The 23,141-nt window shown below is 42.4% G+C and overlaps 1 protein-coding gene across 3 annotated transcripts in view; it reads left to right on the forward strand.

Annotated features, from left to right (window-relative positions):
• ITPR2 (inositol 1,4,5-trisphosphate receptor type 2) overlaps positions 1 to 23,141 on the forward strand; it is a 340,554-nt gene that overhangs the window by 136,212 nt on the left and 181,201 nt on the right. For all 3 annotated transcript variants that reach the window (XM_075004401.1, XM_075004407.1, XM_075004412.1), the window contains 8 exons: positions 9,873 to 10,066; positions 11,426 to 11,558; positions 12,647 to 12,704; positions 14,143 to 14,308; positions 16,149 to 16,322; positions 21,282 to 21,371; positions 21,508 to 21,633; positions 22,879 to 23,001. In XM_075004401.1, coding sequence (XP_074860502.1) covers positions 9,873 to 10,066; positions 11,426 to 11,558; positions 12,647 to 12,704; positions 14,143 to 14,308; positions 16,149 to 16,322; positions 21,282 to 21,371; positions 21,508 to 21,633; positions 22,879 to 23,001 — 1,064 coding nt within the window. The remainder of the gene's footprint in view (positions 1 to 9,872; positions 10,067 to 11,425; positions 11,559 to 12,646; positions 12,705 to 14,142; positions 14,309 to 16,148; positions 16,323 to 21,281; positions 21,372 to 21,507; positions 21,634 to 22,878; positions 23,002 to 23,141) is intronic.

Here is a 23,141-nt window from a genome sequence, read left to right on the forward strand (position 1 = left end):
AGCTGCCTGCCTGAGCCCCTCCCCTCCCCCAAAACCAGACACCACCAGCCCCTTATCTGACCCCATCCTCCTCCCCAGTCCACATTGACTTACCTTTGCAGGAGGCAGTTAGCTCCACGTGGGCCTTCACTGGCTGCCCGCTTTTTATAGCGGCTGCATTGGGTCTCCCACATGAAATGGCAGGGGCTTAGAGCTGGAAGCAAGGGCCGTCTTTTTCTTCAGGTGGGGGGAATGACTGTGGAAGGGGCTGGGTTGCCTCACACCCCCCCTTGGAATTTCTTCATGCCCCCCCGGGGGGCACACCCTCCCAGTTTGGGAAACTGTGCCATAGAAATTAGAGTTGGCTCCACTCTCTGCCCAGTAACATTATGTATTTTTTTTCCTAATAGGCTATCCTGAGGTCAGCTAGTTTATGGAGGGGTGAAGTGTGGTGTAATGAAGAAATGAAGTGTGGTGTGTGTTTATTTCTGGTATGTTCTGCAATCTTAATGAGAAAATTCTATAGAAAACCTGTAAAAATTAATACCTGTTTCACAAATGGAGCTGTAAGGCTTTATGTCCCTGCCAAATTATACCTAGCTCAAAGGGCTCAAAATAACATGAGTTCCTTTTAAGTACCAGAGTGGTATTATTATAGGTCTCATAAATGGCCATAGCTTTTCACACACACAAAATTAAATTACATGAAGAAAGGTAACCAGGCCAACAAAAGGTAAAGACATTCAGAGTTAAAGCTGTTATGGGGCTTTTAATTTCTCTTATAGTAGCTAGTCACTACAGCATGTTTGGCTCTATCCCAGAGGACCCCATAGTTCTGGCCAGTGTTACATGCCCTGGGGTAGTTCTATAAAAATAAAATGTAAAAAGCTTACACTGAATCAGCATTAAGAGTCTCACAGGAATCCACACAGGCAAGGGCATTTGGAGTTGACTCCTGTTCCTGCTGTAATGCACCTAACTGCATAAGAACTTATTGGCAAAAGGCCCATTTTTTTATGCTGGTTTGAGCCTCACTGCAAAGCATAGTCAGCCTTCAACTCTCACTGGCTACGTCTACACGTGAAGCCAACATCGAAGTAGCCTATTTTGATGTGGCGACATCGAAATAGGCTATTTTGATGAATAACGTCTACACGTCCTCCAACGCTGGCAACATCGATGTTCAACATCGACGTTGCGCAGCACCACATCGAAATAGGCGCTGCGAGGGAACGTCTACACGCCACAGTAGCACACATCGAAATAAGGGTGCCAGGCACAGCTGCAGACAGGGTCACAGGGCAGACTCAACAGCCAGCCGCTCCCTTAAAGGGCCCCTCCCAGACACACTTGCACTAAACAGCACAAGATCCACAGAGCCGACAACGAGTTGCAGACCCTGTGCATGCAGCATGAATCCCCCGCTGCAGCAGCAGCAGCCAGAAGCCCTGGGCTAAAGGCTGCTGCCCACGGTGACCATAGAGCCCCGCAGGGGCTGGAGAGACAGCGTCTCTCAACCCCCCAGCTGATGGCTGCCATGGAGGACCCCACAATTTCGACGTTGCGGGACGCGGATTGTCTACACGGTCCCTACTTCGACGTTGAACGTCAAAGTAGGGCGCTATTCCGATCCCCTCATGAGGTTAGCGACTTCGACGTCTCGCCGCCTAACGTCGAAGTTAACTTCGAAATAGCGCCCGACGCGTGTAGCCGCGACGGGTGCTATTTCGAAGTTAGTGCCGTTACTTCGAAGTAGCGTGCACGTGTAGACACAGCCTCTGACATCTGTGGAAGTTGTGGATGCCTAACAGTTCGTGGGACCAACACAGGGAGGAGCTCTCTGATGAAATCTTGGTTAGAGCAGGGGAGGAGACAATCATTTAAGATCAGTGGTTCTAATATTCAGGTGATATCAGGTATCCAGACCTCAGAATCTAATCTGATTATCCCCCACAGCTTAGTTGCCTCCAGAGCCCCATTTTTCAAAGGCCTCAACGGCTAGATTTCTCTACCATCTGCTTAATCTGTTGCAGGATGCAGTCTTTATTTCTGGGTGGTTTTGAGTGAGTCTTTGGGCAAGTAGGTAGTGAAGAACTTTGTTTTCATGCTGCTGCCTTCAGTAGCATTTGTTTAATGCGGGGGAGCAACCATTTGTGTTCTACTTTAGTTCCCAGGCTGGTCAGTGGAAAAACGGTGGTATTCCAAGATGAAGTCCATTACTGGGTGACTCAGTCATATGTCTCTGTAGGGCCACAGCAGTCTGAGTCAGAGGCTATGTACAGCATCTTCATGAAGACCTCCAAGTTGGAGATGAGCATCTTTTAAAACCTGTTGTTTTCCTTAATGGCCCTTTCCAGTCAGCAATCTAGAGTGAGTCCATTCTGTCTAGTAGGTGTTCCCCAAGTGTAGGCTTATTTATAATAGGGGCACAGACAATATTTCCAGCTATTAGATACAAAAATGATACATGTCTATAAATATGATAATCATATTCAATAAATCAAAACCTTTTCAGTGACACCTCATGTGCTCCTGCTTGCACATAGTACATCTTAGTTATGCCATAATCTTAAGCATATGTCCTTGAAGAATATAGGGAGCAGTGTCACGATGAGTTAACCAAAAATGCAGAGCATAAGTAGTTTCAGGATGATATTTAGCAATATTTGGCTCCACAAACAGGGAAGAGATTTGGGCCCAGTGGGACGTTTGCTATTCCATTTACTCATCCTTTCCTCACAATTGTTGTCCGTTTGGAAGAGAAATGAGTTGCCTGAGCAGGAATGTTCTAAGTAGCACATGCTGCCAGGTTCTGATTGCACAGAAAGCTATCCAGAGGCTATAAGTGTCATGGCAATACAGAATATGTTAGCAAGACCACAATAACTTGTCTTTAGCTGTACAGTACTCAGTAAGAAAAATTTATCCAGGTGTTTTTTCAGGTAAAAATGTTTCCTAGAGTCTGGTGTTTTGTTTATTTTTATGCGAGCAGTGTCACATGTTTGTTTGCCAAAATCTCTCATTGTATCCTCCCACCCCATTTTTTAAAAATTTTTTTAAAGGCAAAATGCATTGCACTTTTACTGGACAAATTAGTAAGCAGTTGGAGTGATCGACCCAGGTGCATTTATCCTGCAGCTGGTCATTAAGGAACAGACTTGTGAAAGGAATTAATCTCCCCACAACTCTCAAACACTTAAGTAAAGACCATCAGAACTGTCCAGACCCAGCAGCTCCCAGTGGTCTGAATGGGAATACCTCTCTGCTCAGATCTGTTGGGGAAACTTGGTGGCTTTTTAGAATGCCTTATTGAGAGCTGAGCGCTCTTGAATACCTCACTCAATCTTACTCATTAAAGTCAGCGGAAGTTTTGCCAGTAACATCAACGGGAACAGGATCAGTCCTCTTGTGACTGGTATGAACAAGAATAGAAATATATAACTGGTAGTAGTACATTTAATTATGTTTGATATTTTGGAATGAGTCTTGTGTTGAGTCAACAATACTTTTGCAGAAAACATTATCGGGCTTTTTTTTTTAAAGAGCGTCCTCAATAATTTTCTGTTTATTACATTCTCAAGTTTAAAATAAACCAAGGGCCAAATAGTGGTACTTTTCCTATTGCAGAATAGTCTTTTTTGCCATTTGGGGTTCCACTGATGTTCAGGGGACTACTTGCAGCAAGACTATGGGCATCATAATCTCTCCTTAAGAAACATTGTGCCAGGTAAAAGGTAATCCGCACTGGAGACTGAAGGCCATTGTCTGTTTGAAGCCTAAGTATGGATGGGGCTCTGCTTTCTCTGAGCTTCCTCATACTAAGTCGTGTACCTCATCTCATATATACTTCATCTTCCATATTTGTTCTAGCCTCCCCAGTGAGACTGCCAACAAGGGTTCCTAATCATGCAAGTGATGATGTTGCTTGTAGTGTTAGTTCTTTTTTCCCTGGGAACAGAACTGAAGCTACCACATAGCCACTGGCTGGGAACAATGTAATATGAGGCATAGTTTGCCAATTTCTCTTCCAGTAGTTTTTTCTCACTGAATATGGCTTAGTCATTTAACATTCATGCTATATTGCACAACACCTAACTGTTTTATTTTACTCAGAATTGTTCAGACCAATAAATGAATTAAATCTGGATATATGTGTTATGCAGGAAGTGAAGTATCCCCTGATCCACCATGTTAGCTGCATGTTCTTTATCACTTAACTCCTCAGAAAGGCCATGGTGTTGCCAGTCACGCCAAACTATATGTGATTAAGTGCCAGAGTTTTGTGACAGAAATTAATGTTCCTCAGGAAACTGTGATCACTATAATACAATGCAGTGAAAAGGAGGTGCATAGTTGTCTTTTCAAATGATACAAGCATGCTTTTTTCAGCCCCTCATTTTAGTACCTGTCTATTTATAACATGTTTAAATGCGTATCACAACCGACTTTGATTTACTCTTTCATTATATTATATATTGCAGAATAGATCACTTATCCCTAACTCCATGGATATACTCTACATTAGAATTGTGAAACTGTAACAGGTTGTTTTTGGGTTTCTTGACAGTGCAACTCTGGGGAAAATACATTGTCTTCAGTAGCTCAGTAATTCTCAGTATTTAGCCCAATAGTAACAGTGAGGTAGGAGGTTAATTTATTCTTCAGTTGTGGTAGCAGCTTACGCCCAGTGTGTTAGGCACTCTGCAAACACTTACTAAGACACGTGTCCTGCCCCACAAAGTTTACAATCTAAACAGACAAATGAGACAAAGATCTTGTCTTTGTTTACCAGGAGATCGAAGCTGCGGAGACTGATGTCCCTGGAGTTGATTTAGCAGGTCTAGTAAAGACTCACTAAATCAACAACTTATCACACTCCTGTCAACTTTTGTGCTCCCTGCAATGGGGATGTTGTGGCAACTTGACCTAAGGTACATTGACTCCAAGCACCGCTTGCATGATTGGGAACTCCAGTCAAGTAACTGGAGTTCTGTACCTTAGGTCTACATTGCCCCCTAGTGTAGACCAGACCAAAAGGTGGGAGGAGTAACAAAAAAAGAGGCTAGGAACAGAATACAGTAAACCCTTGATTTTAACAGACTAATGAGGGGAGGGGTGTCCATTGAAGCTGAAACTCCATTAAATAGAAGGTTTACTGCCCATCCACCCCCACCAGGCTCCCCCCCCCCCACCAAATGCCCACAACTTACCAAAGGAAGCGCTGCTACCGGAGGAGCCACTGGAGCCTGCCACTGTGGCTGGAACTTCCAATCCTGCCACCATGGGGGTGGGGGGACCTCGCTGCACACGGCTAGAGCTTTTCCGCTATGGCTGCGACACCCACCGCCACAAGGCTGGAGATTTCCTGTCATGGCTGGAGGAGCCATTGCTGCTGGAGCCGCCATGCGCTCCTCCCATCAGGGGTGGGCACATATTTGAGTGCTGTCTGCCTGCATATGCACCCCACCCCTGTAGGGAGGAGTGTGTGGCAGCTCCGGTGGCAGTCCAGGCTGCCATGGAGGGTTCAGCCATGGCAGACCCAGTAAGTCCCTTACTTTTTTTGGGTGGGGTGGAAGGCAGGCCGTAGGATTTTACGGGCGCCAATTAATCGGGCTTCGGGAGCAATGGGAGCGGGGAGGGGAGGACGGTGGATGTCTATTGTTACCAAAGTCTGCTAAATTGGGGCTTTACTTTATAGGGTCCCATCCTCTGGACTATGCTGATTGTATATAACAGATCTGAAGTACAGACCTGCCCCCGTTCAGATTTTCTGTAGCTCTGATTTAAACCTTCATCATTCTAAGGCAGATATTTACACTAAGTAACATGTAGGCTACATCTACACGTGAAGCCTACATCGAAGTAGCCTATTTCGATGTGGCGACATCGAAATAGGCTATTTCGATGAATAACGTCTACATGTCCTCCAGGGCTGGCAACGTCGATGTTCAACATCGACGTTGCGCAGCACCACATCGAAATAGGCACTGCGAGGGAACGTCTACACGCCAAAGTAGTACACATCGAAATAAGGGTGCCAGGCACAGCTGCAGACAGGGTCACAGGGCGGACTCAACAGCAAGCCGCTCCCTTAAAGGGCCCCTCCCAGACACAGTTGCACTAAACAACACAAGATCCCCAGAGCCGACAACTGGTTGCAGACCCTGTGCATGCAGCATGGATCCCCAGCTGCAGCAGCAGCAGCCAGAAGCCCTGGGCTAAGGGCTGCTGCCCACGGTGACCATAGAGCCCCGCAGGGGCTGGAGAGAGAGCATCTCTCAACCCCTCAGCTGATGGCCGCCATGGCGGACCCCACTATTTCGAAGTTACGGGACGCGCAACGACTACACGGTCCCTACTTCGACGTTGAACGTCGAAGTAGGGCGCTATTCCCATCCCCTCATGGGTTTAGCGGCTTTGACGTCTCACCGCCTAACATCGATGTTAACATTGAAATAGCGCCCAACACGTGTAGCCGTGACGGGCGCTATTTCGAAGTTAGTGCCGTTACTTCGAAGTAGCGTGCACGTGTAGACACGGCTGTAGATTATTGTGTTTAGGCCTCTTGGAGGAAACCTCTAAATCCAGCTTTCTGTCTGCCCTTCATGGATGTTCCTAAAAGCATGTTTCACTGAAGCCATGTCTACGCTAGCCCAAATCTTCGAAATGGCCATGCAAATGACCATTTCAAAGATTACTAATGAGGCACTGAAATGCACATTCAGTGCCTCATTAGCATGCTGGTGGCTGCGGCTCTTCGAAATTGCTGCTTTTTGCTGCCACACGGCTCGTGAAGATGGGGGTCATTTTCAAAAGGACCTCGCCAACTTTGAAATCCCCTTATTCCTATCAGCAGAGGCCAGTATTATTATCCGATAGGAGTAAGGGGATTTCAAAGTTCCTGGGGTCCTTTCAGAAAGGACCCCCGTCTGGATGAGTGGTGTGGCGGCGAAAAGTGGCAATTTCAAAGACCTGGGGCCACCAACATGCTAATGAGGCACTGAATATGCATTTCAGCACCTCATTAGTAATCTTTGACATGGCCATTTGCTTGAAATGACTGAAATACACAAGGAATTGCCAGCAGAAATTCTCTCAGTGTACACTGAATACATGCAACCCGTGGACCTATTCCAGAGGGGAGTGCTGACTACTTGCAACTGCCATTGACAACCTCTCAAGATTTACTTTATTAGAAAGAAATTGGGATTAACATAAAAATCTAGAAAACTAAATTCATGCCACTTCAGTTTTTGTGGCCGAATTCTATACTGCACTGGCTGTAGCACGGAACTCCATTGGCTTGTCTTATAGAGAATTCATTTTACTTTCTAGTGCTAGTGAACTTACTGAATAAACACCCTGGTTCACTGGTGAATGGAGTTCTGAAGTTTCCATTGCAATTTGAGAAAATTTTAACTTCATGCACGTTTTTGAAGTAATGGTTTGACTGGCCACCAAGGAGCAATGTAGTCTAGTGATCTTGTACTGTCCTCTTTACTTTATGTTGTTGTTGCTTCATTTTTTTAAATCAAGAGCTCATCTAATCATCCTAAGACTGTACTTTTTGTCAGTAGAGTATGCAGCTGAAAGGACAGTGTGTTATGAATGTGATCATGCATTTCACAAATACATGGTAAATGCTATTAAAAAACGCCTTAACTTAAATGGAGCCACTTCAAAGGTCAGGGGACCTGATTCTCCTTGTAAGCCTGTTTTCAAACTGTTCTAACTACATTATAATCAATGCACATAAACTTTGATTAGCACATTGAGGGAGAGGTGATCCTAGTCCCATGTTTCATGCAGTTTAAAGATAGTTTCTGCGAGTTATGCAATTTACAGCACCATGCAGTAGCTGGAGGACTTTTAAGAAAGATATTTTTTATGGCCTTGTTTATGTGTACGCAGTTAGTCAGGATGACCCTGATGTATGGATATCAGACTGAAGGCTGAATCCTATGGTTTTCTTCCTTGTATGATGCAAAAACGTCAGAAATAATTTTCCACCTTAATTTGTGCAGATGTGATGGAGTATTTCCAAAGCCCAGTGCAGTCAGATTCCACACCAGACTGAATGCTGAGCAGAACCGTAAATGTGACACTTGTGTCTCCATTCACTTTGAAAAAGCAAATTTCTTTTTTCTTTTTAAGTCAGGGTTAAAGGCTTCCTCTTTCCCCACACACAATACTTGAACTTCACAAACAGTGGCAAAAAAGCATGAGGGGAGGATATAGCTAGCAAAATATAATAGGATGTTGACCTTTTTGCTTCAGATTTTATAGAAGGAGGGTCTTTATGGCGTGGCAGTTGCCTGGTGATTAAAGCATACAGAAGAAATTTGAGGAACTCCTTAAGGCTTCCTGTGGCAAATTCTATCTTCTCTTCCAGCCTTTGGTTTGCTTTTGCATACTCTTAAGTATTCCTACTCACCATTAACTCTGTTCCGAGTTAAGGGTCTTTTTCCACCAACATCTCCTTGTCTTACTTATGTCCTTTTCCAAATTTTCCAAATGCCCACATTTCTCCTCCTTTCCTTCTTCCCCCATCCTAGAATGCAGATTGTCACTCATTCCTAGAACTACAGTTCATGTCAAAATTCAGAATAGAAGAACAGCACAGTGAACAAACAGCATCCTCGTGGCGTTTGATCCAACTCCCAGCAGGGTCGATAGAATTGATGGCTGAACTGGATGCTTTGGGCTAGATTAAACTGGAAAGCTTACCTCTCAGGAGAGTGAGTTTCCTCCTAGGAGGAGTCCAGGCCAAGAGATGTAACTCCACCTAGAGATATTTTGACATTCAGTTGAGGTTATGAGATTTGTCTCTTTTCCAGGTTTTTTCTAAAGTGTGGAAAGGTTGAACAAATGGGGGTGAATGGTAGAGGAATCTTAGTTTGTGAGAATATGGAGGCTTTTCCAGTAGGAACATTGGCTCAGGTTGTAGAGTATATATATTTTATAAAGTACGTGTATGTGCTCTGAGTTGTGGATGGAAATATTTTTGGTACATCCAAATAAATACTCTAGATGCATATTCCTTTCTGTTCAGAACGCTGATTATTTAAACAATGAGGGAGTAATTGAGCTGTAAGTTAAGCAATTATGTCCAATCTCTGTTAAACAGTTAGAAGAAATGTGTGCATCTGTAGGTAGATGTGTACATGGTAACAAATTGATTGATAAAATGATCAAATGTCTCAGGGTTTTAATAATAGGGAACAGCACTCAAAGCTTTTTCTACCTCTAGGTAACTGGTTAAAAATCAGTTTAGGTATGTAGAGACCAAAAGTCCTTAGCATCCAATGGCTTCTTAGTCTCATATTAAGTCATTCATTGGTCTCAACCCAGTTCCTAATGTGCAGGTTTCTACATCCCCATAACTGGAGATTTGTAACAACAGATGAGACAACTGCTTATCAGGGGTAGCATAGGTATACTTAAACCTGCCTCAGTACAGGAGGCTGGCCTCGATGCCTTCTCGGGAGCTCTTGGCAATCTTGAGGAACATCTTCATGGAGAAGCTGAGAATCAGCGTGCACACGGAAACTGAACTATGCACTCTTCTACACAGGTGTTCCTTGCAGACCAAGATTAAAAACACATGGATGGGGTATGTGAGGGTTTGGGGATCCTTGTCCCTTCACTGGCCAGCAAATGTGCCCTCTGCAAAAGTGTGATGTGTCAGATTCATTTGGCTCCAAAACAATAGGTATTTTGACTTCAGTTCTTCCTTCCCATTCAGCTTCAGATGGAAAGAGATGAGTTAGTCCTTAGTAGAGCCGTTAAGATTACTGGGATATTTTTGATGTGTGGACTGTGTGTGTGTGGTGGGTGGAGGTTTGAAAACAAGATCCACCTATTGTATGACTTTTTTTTCTGATCATACCTAGGAAACAATGTTATGAGGACCATCCACGGTGTGGGAGAGATGATGACACAAATGGTACTGAGCAGAGGATCTATCTTTCCCATCAGCATCCCAGATGTACAACCAAGCATCCATTCTAGCAAGCAGGCCAGTGCCGCAGACAGTGAAGATGTGACTGTGATGGACACAAAATTAAAAATCATTGAGATCTTACAGGTGAAAACCACGATGGAAAATTACAAAGCAGTTGAATAAATTTAATCTATGTCTTTATTCACTGAGGGTCAAATTCTGTTACCCAATCTTTCTTAGAGAAAATAACTCCTCAATCTAAGATTTGTGCCTCAGCAAGGAGAAGGGTACTGCTTAGTGTCCAAAAAAGTGGCCGAATCTGGCCCTTAAAACTATCCCAGAAATATGCTCTAGAGAAAAAGACTATATTTCCAGATTCGCTTATGCTTGTTTTACATCAGTGTGATCTTATTGACTTCAGTTGTTACTCCTCATTTGTACCAGTGTAACTAAGAACAGAATGGAGTCCTGACCTGCTGGAGAAATGCAGGGCCTGGCATTCTGTAAGCCCTCTCCTCATGTTCACTGGTGAGCCTGAGAACCGAATTTGGATGAGTGTCATTTTATCCTAGCCACACCAGGAGGCACGTCCACTAGCCTGTGTCCTTAGGTGTCTCACCTTGTGCTGCTGTCAGTTATGTGCCACACAGTGTCTATTATTCTGCATATCAGCTCTCACGTCGGTAGGCACGCAGAGTCTGTAGGAGTTTTTCAGTACTTTTTGTAAATTTTGCTATCTGTTGACACAATTTATCAGTTTTTAAGCTTTTAATTTGTACCTAATGTTTAGGAAGTACGCCTTTTATTATTTCCTTAATTACAAGTTGCTGAAAGTCTAGGAATTGTTAGGTTATGCTTGCTGCATATTTCAGGACTTATATGTGAGCACAGCAGGTGATGCTCCAGGCCAGGGCTCAGTGGCAGTGTAGCTTCTTACTCAGCCCCAGCTCAGAGTTAGAAAATGTATGCGGACCAAATATTGCTGATCTCATTCATGTGAATGTTCACACAGAGCCAGATTCTGCTTGCCGTTATCCCGGTGTAAAACCAAAGAGCCACTTATGTTTATTTAAAAAGGAAAACTACATAAATAATAATTTCTTACCTCTGGTTTCTATTAACCAGAAAGTGTCCCCAAAAAGCAAACACTGGCCAGGATACCACCACTGGTGTCTTGCACTGAAAGACGAAATCTTTGGCTTTAGTGTTTCCATGCAGCTCTGGAACAGTCTTCTGATTCAGTGGCCATGTCCTAGTGCCCCTGGATACATTTGAACAGACTGTGATATTTGTGGTGAGGTATGTGCAGCCTAAATGCCTCAATGTGATACGGGAAGCCGATCCTAGGAAAGCAATCACAAAAATTATCCTTTGAAAAACATAGCTATTTTATTTTCATTAACGGACTCAAACCCACTTAAAATTATCTCCCTTTCCCCACACAAAGCATGTTACCAAATAAGAAGAAAAAAACATATCTAATTTTAAACACTTGTCTTTTAGTTTATCCTTAGTGTGAGACTGGACTATAGAATATCCTACATGCTGTCTGCCTATAAAAAAGAATTTGGAGACGACAGTGAGACAGTTGATAGTTCCACCATGTCTGCACTGGACTCACCAGGGTTTGCCTCAGGTAACTGTTGCTATCATACTGCAGTTTATTATTGAGGTAATTTATGTCAACAATGAACTCTGCTGTTTCAGAAAGATACACATCACTCCAAGTTGAAAGCCAGAGCGCAGTCCACAATAATGGCTATTTTCTGGGCTGCCGCTCTCTAATTAAAATTTGATTCAGTTCTCCTATGATGGTGATTTATTATTCATTTGTACTCTTCCCAAAGGTTTGCAACATAACATAACAAATGAGGGTGAGAACAGAGCATGGAGGATAGCGTAGGGATGGCTGGAGATGCATGTTGTTTTGTTTTTCTTTCTCCTGTCCTTTGTGTGTGTGCCTTATGGCAGAACTAAGGTTTTCAGATGGATTTAAATGGAAGCAGAGCTGATGAACCAAATTGCAGAGAAGGTTTGTGGATAGAGCAGTGGCATGGAAGAAAGCCCAGAACTGTCTGTGAAGAAATGAGCAGGGAGTATTCTGGTTTGATAGCAGAGCAGAGGGAATGGGTGCAAACAGAACTGCAATTATTTATAATTCTTTCACAGGTTTGTGTCATTAGCTGCTGATTTGTGGGGTTGTTTACATTAAAGAAAACAGGAAGGATGCAGCTTCCAAGCTCTTCATGGGCCAGGGTCATCTTTATGGTCTATTTGTACAACACCTAGCACACCTGGCTATTAGCAAGGGGTAAGGTATGGTGCCTAGCCTTTTGTCGAAGGCGGGAGATGGATGGCAGGAGACAAATCGCTTGATCATTGTCTTCAGTTCACGTCCTCTGGGGCACCAGGCATTGGCTACTGTTGGCAGACAGGATACTGGGCTAGATGGACCTTTTGGTCTGACCCAATATGACCGTTCTTATGTTCTTAAGGGGTCCCACTACATGTCTGGGATGCTTGGATGCTACTGAAATGCAAATAAGAATAATAAGGCCAAATCCTTCTCTCCTTATTATGGCAAAATTCTCATTGACCGCTTCAAATGGAGTTTTGCCTGCCTAAGGAGTCCATAATTGGGTCTTCAGTTTGTTGCATATACTTCAGCCATAGCTTCTTTAGGTATGCACACTAAATTATGATCATGTATTTTCTTTTTTGCAGCGATTGTTCCTGATATAGATAAAATTGCAGCTCAGGCTGAAACAATGTTTGCTGGCAGGTATGTACAAGTTGTACCTCTGTCTGTATGTGCCCAGTAACACACACAACCCTTTTGATCAGATTTTTGTCAAGCTGTGGCTTAAAAACCTCTAGGGATAGAGATTCTACCCCCTCTTTAGGTAACACATTCCAGTGCTTTACCACCCTCCTGGTCAAATAGTTTTTCCTAATGTCCAACCTCGACCTCCCCTAGAGGAAGTTGAGGCCAGTTTTTAAACTGACAGTTTCTGCTTATTTTTTTCATAGCTTCCTCTCCTTTCACTAGTTTGTTGCCACATAACACACAGTCTCAGACAAAGGAGGTAGTGTGACTAGTAGCTTCTACTTCAAGTACAGATGTTACGCATGGGCCAGTGCCATGAAGCTCAGATCTGGGGTCCAAACACCCTAAAATTCAAATGTTTATGGCTCTGGTTTGGTCAGTTGTGGGATTTGGATTGGACACTCCTCCCCCAAAGCTCAGGAAGGTTTGGATTCTGTTTTCAGTTGGTTGCTGTCTCTAACAAAAGTTTGTCTACATGGCAAAGTTAAACTGGGATGACGAAAGGTGTGGGTTCTACTGGTATGTGTGTGGATACCCTCATTCCAGCATGAGTGCTTTTTCCTGGTTTAGTTTCACACTTTGGAGGTGGCTTAAACTAAGCCAAAATCCCCACTTTTATTCTGGAATAAGAATGTTGACATAGGGGAGTTGTGCCAGTGTAACTATATTGGTTTAACTGGGCAGGTGTGCTTATAAAGGGAACTGTTTCCTGTGTCAATAAGGCCTCAGATTCTAAAGATTTGTCCAGAGATCACGAGAAGGAGGAGAGATGTTTGAGATGGCTCTTCTGAGCTTTTCGCACTGAGCATGTCCCCTATGTGTTCTGTATCTTTGCTAACACAACGACCTACTCCAGTCCTGTCCCTGAACTCCCATAATGGAAAAACAGCTCACAGCTCTGGTGTGGTTCTTGGCACCTGATTCTTTGGAACACTGAGAATGAATGGCTTCTTGGAAACATTATTTCTGCTTTGATATGCAAAGTGTGAATCTGCTTTCTGTCCTGCTCAATTATAAATATGACTCCAAAAGCATGATGCCTTGGGCAATTTGTGTATTTTTTTTTTCAGTTCATTTTTCTAGATGAAGTCTTAGCAGTGGCCGAAAGAGGAAGGAACATAGGGCCTAGTCTGTCTCCGGTGTAACTCCATTGACTTGAGTGGACTTGTACAATGAGGAATTGGTCACCAAGATATAAATTAATGGGTTGCAAAATGGAGTCCCACCACAGCATTTGATATATTTTATATGTATTTACTTCCAGCCAGTAACTGGCCATTCAGTTACATGCATCAGATTTTGACAAAGAAAATAACCCAAGCATTTCTAATTTACATCTCACAGTTTGTCCTTGTTTACACCACAGGTTTTTAACTGATGTGGGTTTTTTCAGAAAGGAAGAAAATCCAGTGCAGCTTGATGACGAGGGGGGCAGAACTTTTCTACGAGTCCTCATTCACCTTATCATGCATGACTACCCGCCTTTGCTGTCAGGGGCCCTCCAGCTGCTATTTAAGCACTTCAGCCAAAGAGCAGAAGTCTTGCAAGCATTTAAACAGGTATGGGGGCAAGGGTGTTAGGTGGAATCTCCTGTGTGAGGAAAAAGAAAGTCTTCCTGAAGTTCAGTAGTCTCACTTGAATTGCTGGTGACAGTAGTAGAATGTCCTTTCCTTATAAATTGAAGGTGTAAGTTCAGCCCTCCCCCCCGCCCCCCTTTTTCTCCATGCCAGGCTCAAAGTGTCTCAAACTGGACACCTAAAAATTGGGAAACCTGGAACCGGAGTAGCTGTTGAAAATGTAGGCTTGAGTGACTTGCCCAAGGTCACAAAGAACAGAAGGCGAATAGTACAGCCAGCCAGCTGTTGTTCTGTCTACCAGATAACACCCCCGTTGCTATATAAATATTTTACATGTTAATAGATTAGGCTTAAGAAACCTGATATAATGGGGTTATGTAATAGAGGACGCTTGGTTGTGGTGACCTATAAATTTATGTTTTGAGATCACTGGATGCTTATTTCAGGAGTTTACTAGCACATTGTCACCTCATTATGTAAAGGTGGAGGTTCTCTTGTCTTAAACCCAGACAAATGATAAGTAGCTAGAAAGCCTTTGCTGTAATACTTTTGCTGAGTTGCATAATGACCTCCCACCAGGATATTAAAGTGGGATCATGCTGATTAGGTGCATAAATAGCTGCTATTCCCGGTTAAGTGAGAGTTGCATGCCTAATATCCATTTTTGTAAAGAAAGGAAAAGTCTAATTGGCAAATAAACAAAAAGAGCTGAAGAGAAAGTGGAATATGAATGTGCTGATGAGCAGCACTCATCAATTCAGTAGGCTAGCAAGGCTGTAGGCTGTTAAGCAAGCAGCGTATAAGAATTTCAAGGTTATACTAGAAAATAGCTAATATTTGCGAACAGCAATGTAAAAAATGTATCATCAGTGTTCTTTTCTGCCATGTGACAATGTTAACTTAATGTGGCATTTCCCTTTGAAGCATTTTGATTTCTTAATGGTGGTTATTGGTTTGTACCGGGATCATTGTTAGGTCAAATTTTGTTTAATCTCTTCATTAATAATTTAGGAGAAGGCACAAAGTGCATGATAAGGAGCTGTACAGATTATAACAAATCTGGAGGGGTTAGGAATGCCAATGAGGAGAAAGAAAGATTAGCTATATGAGCAGGAAATGAAAAAAAGAAAAACAGATTGATCTTGGAAAAATGCAAGATATCAGCCCTGGGGGTACATGATAGGAGACTCATCAAGTATCAGTGCTGAAAAAGATGTAGGTGTAGTTTCCCTTCAGCTGATAATGAAAGTTAAGTCACATATACTTTGTTTTCTCCATTTTTAGTCAAAATCTTGATGGAATTTATAACTGAAATTTCAATAATTGGAAAATACTGACTATCTCTCCAGATTACGTTTAAATCTCTTGGTTTTTTATAATGTCAATCTTGTCTTTCCGTGAAATATTGCTTACATGGAATAAACCACTTTTTGCTATGTACTTTTAATGCCAAAAGGGCCACAGTTTTTTTGTCACCATTAGCTCAGCCGTAGATCTCGGGGGTTTATAGAGAATTTTTTACATTGCAAACGTTTGGCAGGGTGATGATAAAGGAAGCAGAATGTTTTAAGCATTTTTTTGCTTTGAGAAAAACAGTCTTCAAAGGCAATAACTTCGGTTTGACTTCAGTATGTAATTGATGACTTTACTGAACTGGGCCAAAGAGACAACAGAGGGAAAATATCAGTTCGAAAGATGGTAATTTCATGAGGTCAGAAGGGGGCAAAACTAGGGCATTAAAATGGAAACCAGTTTGCATACTTGACTGTAGCAGCTGCTGCGGGCTCTGCTGTAATGTAATTGTAGATTACTGCCTTTTCAGGTCCAGTTACTGGTGTCTAATCAAGATGTAGACAACTACAAGCAAATCAAAGCTGATCTTGACCAGCTCCGACTGACTGTAGAAAAATCGGAGCTGTGGGTTGAAAAGAGCAGCAGCTATGAGAGTGGGGAGCTAGGGGACAGTCAGGCGAAAGGGGGCGAAGAACCAATAGAGGTATGACTTTTTAAAGTCCTACACTGCCTGTGTTGTTTCAGTGTTGCATTACTGCATAATAAACACATGCACACTTTCTATATCTTAATTAAGCTACAAATTCAAAATGGTGCTGCTAGTAGGCAGGTGACATCCAAAGTGCTTGGTAAGCTTTAGTATTGAAGAGGGAGAGAAAGGAAAACAAAGGTGCTTGTCTAGGAGGTCTCAGTATTCTTCCCTGCTAATATTAATAGGAGTTATGTTATCTAAGGGTATGTCCACACTGTAGAGTTATGCTGGAATAGTTTATACTGGAGTTATTATTTCAAAAAAGCTGTTCTGGAACAATGTATCTGCACTACAGGTAAGCCCCAAAATAAGCCAAATTTATTCCAAAATAGCGTGTCTACACACAGCAGAGCCTATTTCAGATTAGAGCCCTTGGAAGCAGGAGCTCCAGTGGCTTCCAGGGGCTCTAATCTGAAATACTGTCTACACAGCAACTGTATTTTGAAATAAGTGATTCTGGAACGGCTTATTTGGAAATAGCCCCAATTCCCAGTCCACACAGACCCTGTTTTGAAATAGGCACTATTCCTCATACAGTGAGGTTCACCAAATTCAAACTAAGGCATCTGCTATTTCAAAATAGCTGTTGCGTTGTGTAGATGCTCGCAAAGTTATTTTGAAATAATGGCCGTGATTTTGAAATAACTTTGCTGTGTATACACACCCTCTGAGAGAGTTTTCCTTGGTTTGGAGCAGCCAGAGAGTCACAGGTTTGACTAGGAAGAGAAAGGTAGATTTCCTTGGTGTTGCTGCAAGCATTGGATCACCCTACATTAAAAAAGAAAAAAAAAATCAGTCCTCAAAATTGCAAGATTTACTTAGCAATCATGAGGTTGAAAACTAAATGCATGAGGGTTGCTTTTTATATGCCACCTGGTTTCTGAAACCTGAGGATGCCCTCTGGGAATGTTTTCAAGCTTCTCTCCATAGAGAGCTAGACATTTACTTTCATTTTTAAGTGAAAGCGGAGATGATGTGATCACATGGGCTGTGTTTACACTAGCCAAAAACTTTGAAATGGCCATGCAAATGGCCATTTCAAAGTTTACTAATGAAGCACTGAAATACATGTTCAGTGCCTCATTAGCATGCAGGTGGCCGTGGCACTTCGAAATTGATGCAGCTGGCTGCCGCATGGCTCGTCCAGACGGGGCTTCTTTTCGAAAGGACCCCAGCAACTTTGAAATCCCCTTATTCCTATGAGCAGATAGGAATAAGGGGACTTTGAAGTAGCCGGGGTCCTTTCGAAAAGGAGCCCCGTCTGGACGAGCCACACAGCGGTGAGCCGCGTCAATTTCGAAGTGCTGTGGCCGCCCGCATGCTAATGAGGTGCTGAATATGTATTTCAGCGCTTCATTAGTAAACTTCAAAATGGCCATTTTGAAATTTTTGGCTAGTGTAGATGTAGCCGTGATGTCAGGAGCTGGGCCATCTGGGAAAATACCAGACATTGTGAGACTCACAATAAATTGGTGAGAGCTGGTTGGATAGAGAAAAAAGGAATGCTGCCTTTGTGGCACCTTCCCAAAGAAGGCACCTGGAGAGGGTCCTGGTTTGAAAGTAGAGAGGTGGCCAGGCTGGAAGTATAACTTTTCTCCATGATATGTCTCCCTCTATGTTGCCTTCTAATATAAATTCTATAAGTATAGTTTTCCAGCTTGAAACTTTGGCAGCAGGGCAAGGGCTTCTGCGAGAGCATTGTGCCAAATGGGCTGGGAAGACTGAGGAGGCACTGAGGAAGCATGGAGCTGTTGCTCATCTCAAGAAGATGGTCTTTTCTTCTTAGATGGGATGAGCTGAATCCCTTGCTGCTTTCAGAGAGTGATGTGCCCACCTCCTAAGGGAAGAATTCCCGGGAAGCTGCTTGGGCCCAAATCTTCCCTGATGTAACTCAGCTGATATTCAGCGTGTTACCCCAGAGAAGAATCTGAGCCCCATGAATTCAGACTTGTGGAATTGCCTATCCCCTGCTTAGTTGTAACCTGTGGCCTTTTATATCTTTAATGAGTGGCATGGGTAATGGGCAAATGGAGCTAAAAAACTACAGCAGAATTTTGCAACTTTTTCTTTTGCCAGATATGTTAATTTCTTAGTAATGAGGTCCTTTGGTTTTGCAAATAACCCTAGTGGCAGAGAGTCACTGAATAAGCTGGGTGCAAGGAAACAGCATGTGTTTTAAGATGGCCAAATATAAAAATCATACCTCTAGGAACAAGGAATACAGGCTGTACTTAATGGATGAAGGGTTCTGTCTTGAGGAGCAATGGCTGAATAAGATTTGGGGGTCATTATGGATAATCCAATGAACTAGTGCTCCCACTGTGAGGCTCTGGCCAAAAGGGCTAATGTGATCTTTGAATGTATGAAGAGGGAAATTCTGAGTAGGATATTTATATTACCTCCATGATTGGCACTAGTGTGACTGCAAATGGAACATTCTGGTGCACATAAATTGAAGAAAGATATTAATAAATTCAGAGAGTTGTCATGAGAATGATTAGAGAACCTGCCTTATGGTGATAGACTCAAAGAACCTGGTCTATTTAACTTAACAAAGGGTACCCCTTCACTAAGCAGAATGTTGACACTGCCACGGTCGAACTCTTTCAGAGTTCGATTTAGTGTGTCTGGTAGTGACGCACTAAATCAAACTCGGAGGGCTTCCCCATTGGTGCCTCTACTCCTGCTTCTCATGAGGAATGAAGGAAGTTCACTCCCTGGAGCTCCCATAGCGCAAACTGTGCAGAAGTTCAAATTACAGTACATCAACTCCAGCTACGTAATTGGGTGTATGGAACAATTCACTTTGAAATGAAGGAGCCTATGTTAGTAGCAAAGAATAACTCAGTTTAGGAGTGGCAGAATCTGACCCAGGCTCAAGGCTGTAGGATGGGCTCCTATAACTGATGCTACAGCAGTAATTGCCTGTGATTCTTACAAAGTATGCAAGGAGCCATTTTTAAAAATTCCCATTCTCTAATGACGCAGATATTCAGAACAGAACATAGATTAGTACATGCACTGTGACTACTTTGCCCCCTGTGGGTAAGCTCGACAGAGAGCATCTATCACAGGGCATAATGAGGCACGCTATGCAACCAAATGTCTCTGATGTCCCAGCGGTGTGATTATCTCTTGATAACTGCATCCCTGGAATACTCTTAGGTTCAATACTCAGTTTTTTGCTTTGTTTGGAGAAAAGACGGATTTAGTTTAATGCTTTGATTGGCACTTACAGATAAGGTGCTTAGTTCTTGTGGATTATAAAACTACTTTGATTGAAGAAGAGTGCTCATAAATGTAACAGGTAAATTAATCTTGGTTAATCAATAGTCCCTGGGCAAAAAAGAATGGTTAAATTCTAGCAAAGAACCTGAAATATCCTCCTGAACATCAATCCAAACAGCTAGTAAGAGGCAACATGTATGCTAACAAACCTAAACAAGTAATAATCCATTGTTGCAATGATCAACACAAGCATGCCAAAGAAAAGGGCTAACATTGTTATAAAATACCATGAATAGCCAGGCCTTGTAGCTGCTTCTTGCTCCTCTGGAATTTAAGACCAGATTGAATTTATGGAACTCTTAATCATAGCAGCCATCTAAAGAAAATTCAGAAAGAGGTTTCAAATTCAAATGCATGTGTGCCTTTTTTTTTTTTTAAGTGCAACTATTCACTAAAAGATTAGCGAGCTTGAGGACAGAGGGAAACTCGGAATCCCATCTGCTTCATTCTCCTCAATGTGACTGAAGTAGTTTCATCTTAATTGTGATACTGAGGGGGAGTTGCAAGACCTCCACCATCTGTTTTCTTCCATATTCAGTACCCTCAACATCACAGCCCAGTCTTTCAGACTCCCATGCTGCCAGACTAGAAAGACTGAACAGGACAGGTGGGACAGGGTATCGCTGCCAGTTCACCCAGCAGGAATATTTGCCTCCATATCCTCTTATTTTATTGGTATAGAGGAAGAGAGTGGTGGCTGATTGCAACTGCTTCATGATGTAAGCCTTAAATTTATGGCTTCCTCTTCTAGCCACACACAGCGGGGGCTTACAAAGAACCCAGTATCCCATGTTTAGGCTTATTAGCATTGTTATCCCAATTAAACCTCAGAGCTCAACAGGAGGGTCAAGTTTTCCACTTTTAAATGTCATGTCATCTGTTCTGAGGAAACATCCTTCGTCCTCATGGTGGCAGGTTGCTGCCAGATTATCAACCTCAAGCATCTTATGTTCCTCATGATTTAGGAAAATATGTATCTTAACTATGAAGGTTGTCTTCATCTTATTCTCTAGGTGTGTTGTGTTACAATTACTTAACTTCAGTCTGTAATCTTTCCTGATGTATGTGGAGATACATTGGCATGGACAAAAATCTATCTAAGGTATTCATATGGTCTCCATTATTTTGTGATGTAGTATATTTAGCCTCTTAAGGCCCCTATGAGGTGGGAAAATTTCCTCACGAGGAAATTAGACGAAGTAAGTTGTCCAAAGACCACTTAAGGGCTACAGCTACACTAGAGGGTTTTGTTAACAAAACAGGCATTTTGTCAACATATTGGCAACAGCACTCAGCACTTTTGGTGGCAGCCTTCTGCCTCTCCCTGACAAGGAGAGCAGCCTTCTGCCTCTCCCTGCTTTCATGTGTGGCCATGATCTGTCAACAGAAGTTTTGTTGGAAGATCTCCTCCCACAGCAACTTCTGTTGACAGATCACTCGAGTGTAGACTTAGCCAAGAAGTTTGTGGCAGAGGAAGAAATTGAACCCAGATTTCCTGAGTCCCAGACTTGCACCCTGACCTTTGGACCATTATTTCTCCTCTTTACTTCCACTTCTGTTGTTGTCGCTCCTCATTTTTATTTGCTGTTGCACTGAAAACACTTGTTGTGTTTTAAATCATAGGAACCGAATATTTTAAGTCCTGTGCAGGATGGAACGAAAAAACCTCAGATTGACAGCAATAAGAGTAATAACTACAACATAGTTAAAGAGGTGCGTATACCTACAAATGAGGTAGATTTAGGTTTTGGTGTTGTGGATTCATATTAGTTATGATGGCATAGTAAATCCTGATTTACAGTTGAGTTTTTTTGAGCTGGGGTCTTTGTTTTGTTTTTTTTTAATCCAGATTTTGATTAGACTCAGCAAACTCTGTGTCCAGAATAAAAAGTGTCGGAATCAGCAACAGCGATTACTGAAGAATATGGGTGCTCACTTGGTGGTGCTGGATCTTCTGCAGATACCCTATGAAAAGGTTAGACTCGATTATTTATAGTAAAGGGCATGAAGTCACTGATTGGACAGACCTAAAAAGACTTTTCCTGATCTAAAGCCTTTTGAAACTATTGGAAAGATTCCCATGGACTTCATTGGGCTTTGGATCAGACTGGAAATTGTGCTATCCTAATTTTGTACTTTGACAATGAGGAAGGTGATCTGAATTTTACAGCATGGGTGCTGAAATACTGAGGACATAATTGGAAACATGAATATTCATCACCTCAGGTACGCAGAATAAAAACATCTTTTCATACTTTGAATGCAAAGTTCTTTACTTCTGCGGTCAGTTGCGGGAGGCAGGACAGGCATTGATTACGTGGAAGACCACAGCAGGATGTACAGGTTTTGGTGCTCAGAGTGGCACTGTGGGCACATAAAATCAGCGTTTACACATCTCAGGATCAAACCCTGTCATCCTTATGAAGTCTCTACTCTAGCAAAACTCCAGCATTTAGACTTCCCCATTTACTGATCTGACCACCAAAATGAAGGATCTAGATGTCTTTTCAGGAGTTCTTGTTTGAAGATCGGGTGCATGTGTCTGTAGTAAGCACTAAAAATATGACTCTAATTGTGATCTCTTTTACATTATCCTGAATTTGATGCTCTACTGTTCAGACTTTGAAATTGGGTTAAGTTCTCTTCAGTAAGATAGTTAGCTGTCACACTTGTTCATAAAATGGCTCTCTACATATATGTTAATGAGCTATTCTAGAAAACTGGTGCCTAAAGCTAGTCACCTAAATCTATATTTAAGCACCTAATTGGTCTGGCTTTCAAAAGTCAGTGGGATGAGTGGAATGCACAGTGGTTCTGAATAATCAGGTCACTTTGTAGGAGCCTAAATATGGAATTAGGAGCCTAAATTTAGGCCCTTGTAAGAAAATTGGTCCTTAGATTTATTATCTTTGATGTACTGGCTTATGATGTTTAGTGGCAGAGCCAAAATAAAACCATGTCACAAAGAGCCTGGGCAAAAAAAGACAAATGAGCACTGGGAAATATAACACTTTATGCTACTCTTTAGTGGTTCACTGGAGAAGGAGCTATTGGTGAGCTCTGGAGAAAAGCAGTTGCACCCACTCTTGCTAGAGAGAGAGCTGACATCTTTTGAAGGCTCAGGAAACTGGGAGAGAATTGGTATGTTACTGATCAGATTGTGATGTGGAGGTTTAGCAAATATTTTTTATTTTTCCCCTTTTGATATTTTCATCTGTAGACAGATGAGAAGATGAATGAAGTTATGAACCTAGCTCACACTTTCCTTCAGAATTTCTGTCGAGGAAATCCTCAGAATCAAGTTCTTCTCCACAAAAATCTCAATTTGTTTTTAACTCCTGGTGTAAGTATTTCATGCAATTCATTGTTTAAAATAGTTTGAGCGGGTTCTGGTTCACTGACATGTAATGCCAAATGCATTTTTCCTTTCTTCCTTCCTCCCTCCTTCATTGTTTCTATAGAGATCCATTTCTGAGAGTGTAA

This window comes from Carettochelys insculpta, chromosome 1, assembly GCF_033958435.1.
Source record: "Carettochelys insculpta isolate YL-2023 chromosome 1, ASM3395843v1, whole genome shotgun sequence".
Classification (NCBI taxonomy): domain Eukaryota; kingdom Metazoa; phylum Chordata; order Testudines; family Carettochelyidae; genus Carettochelys; species Carettochelys insculpta.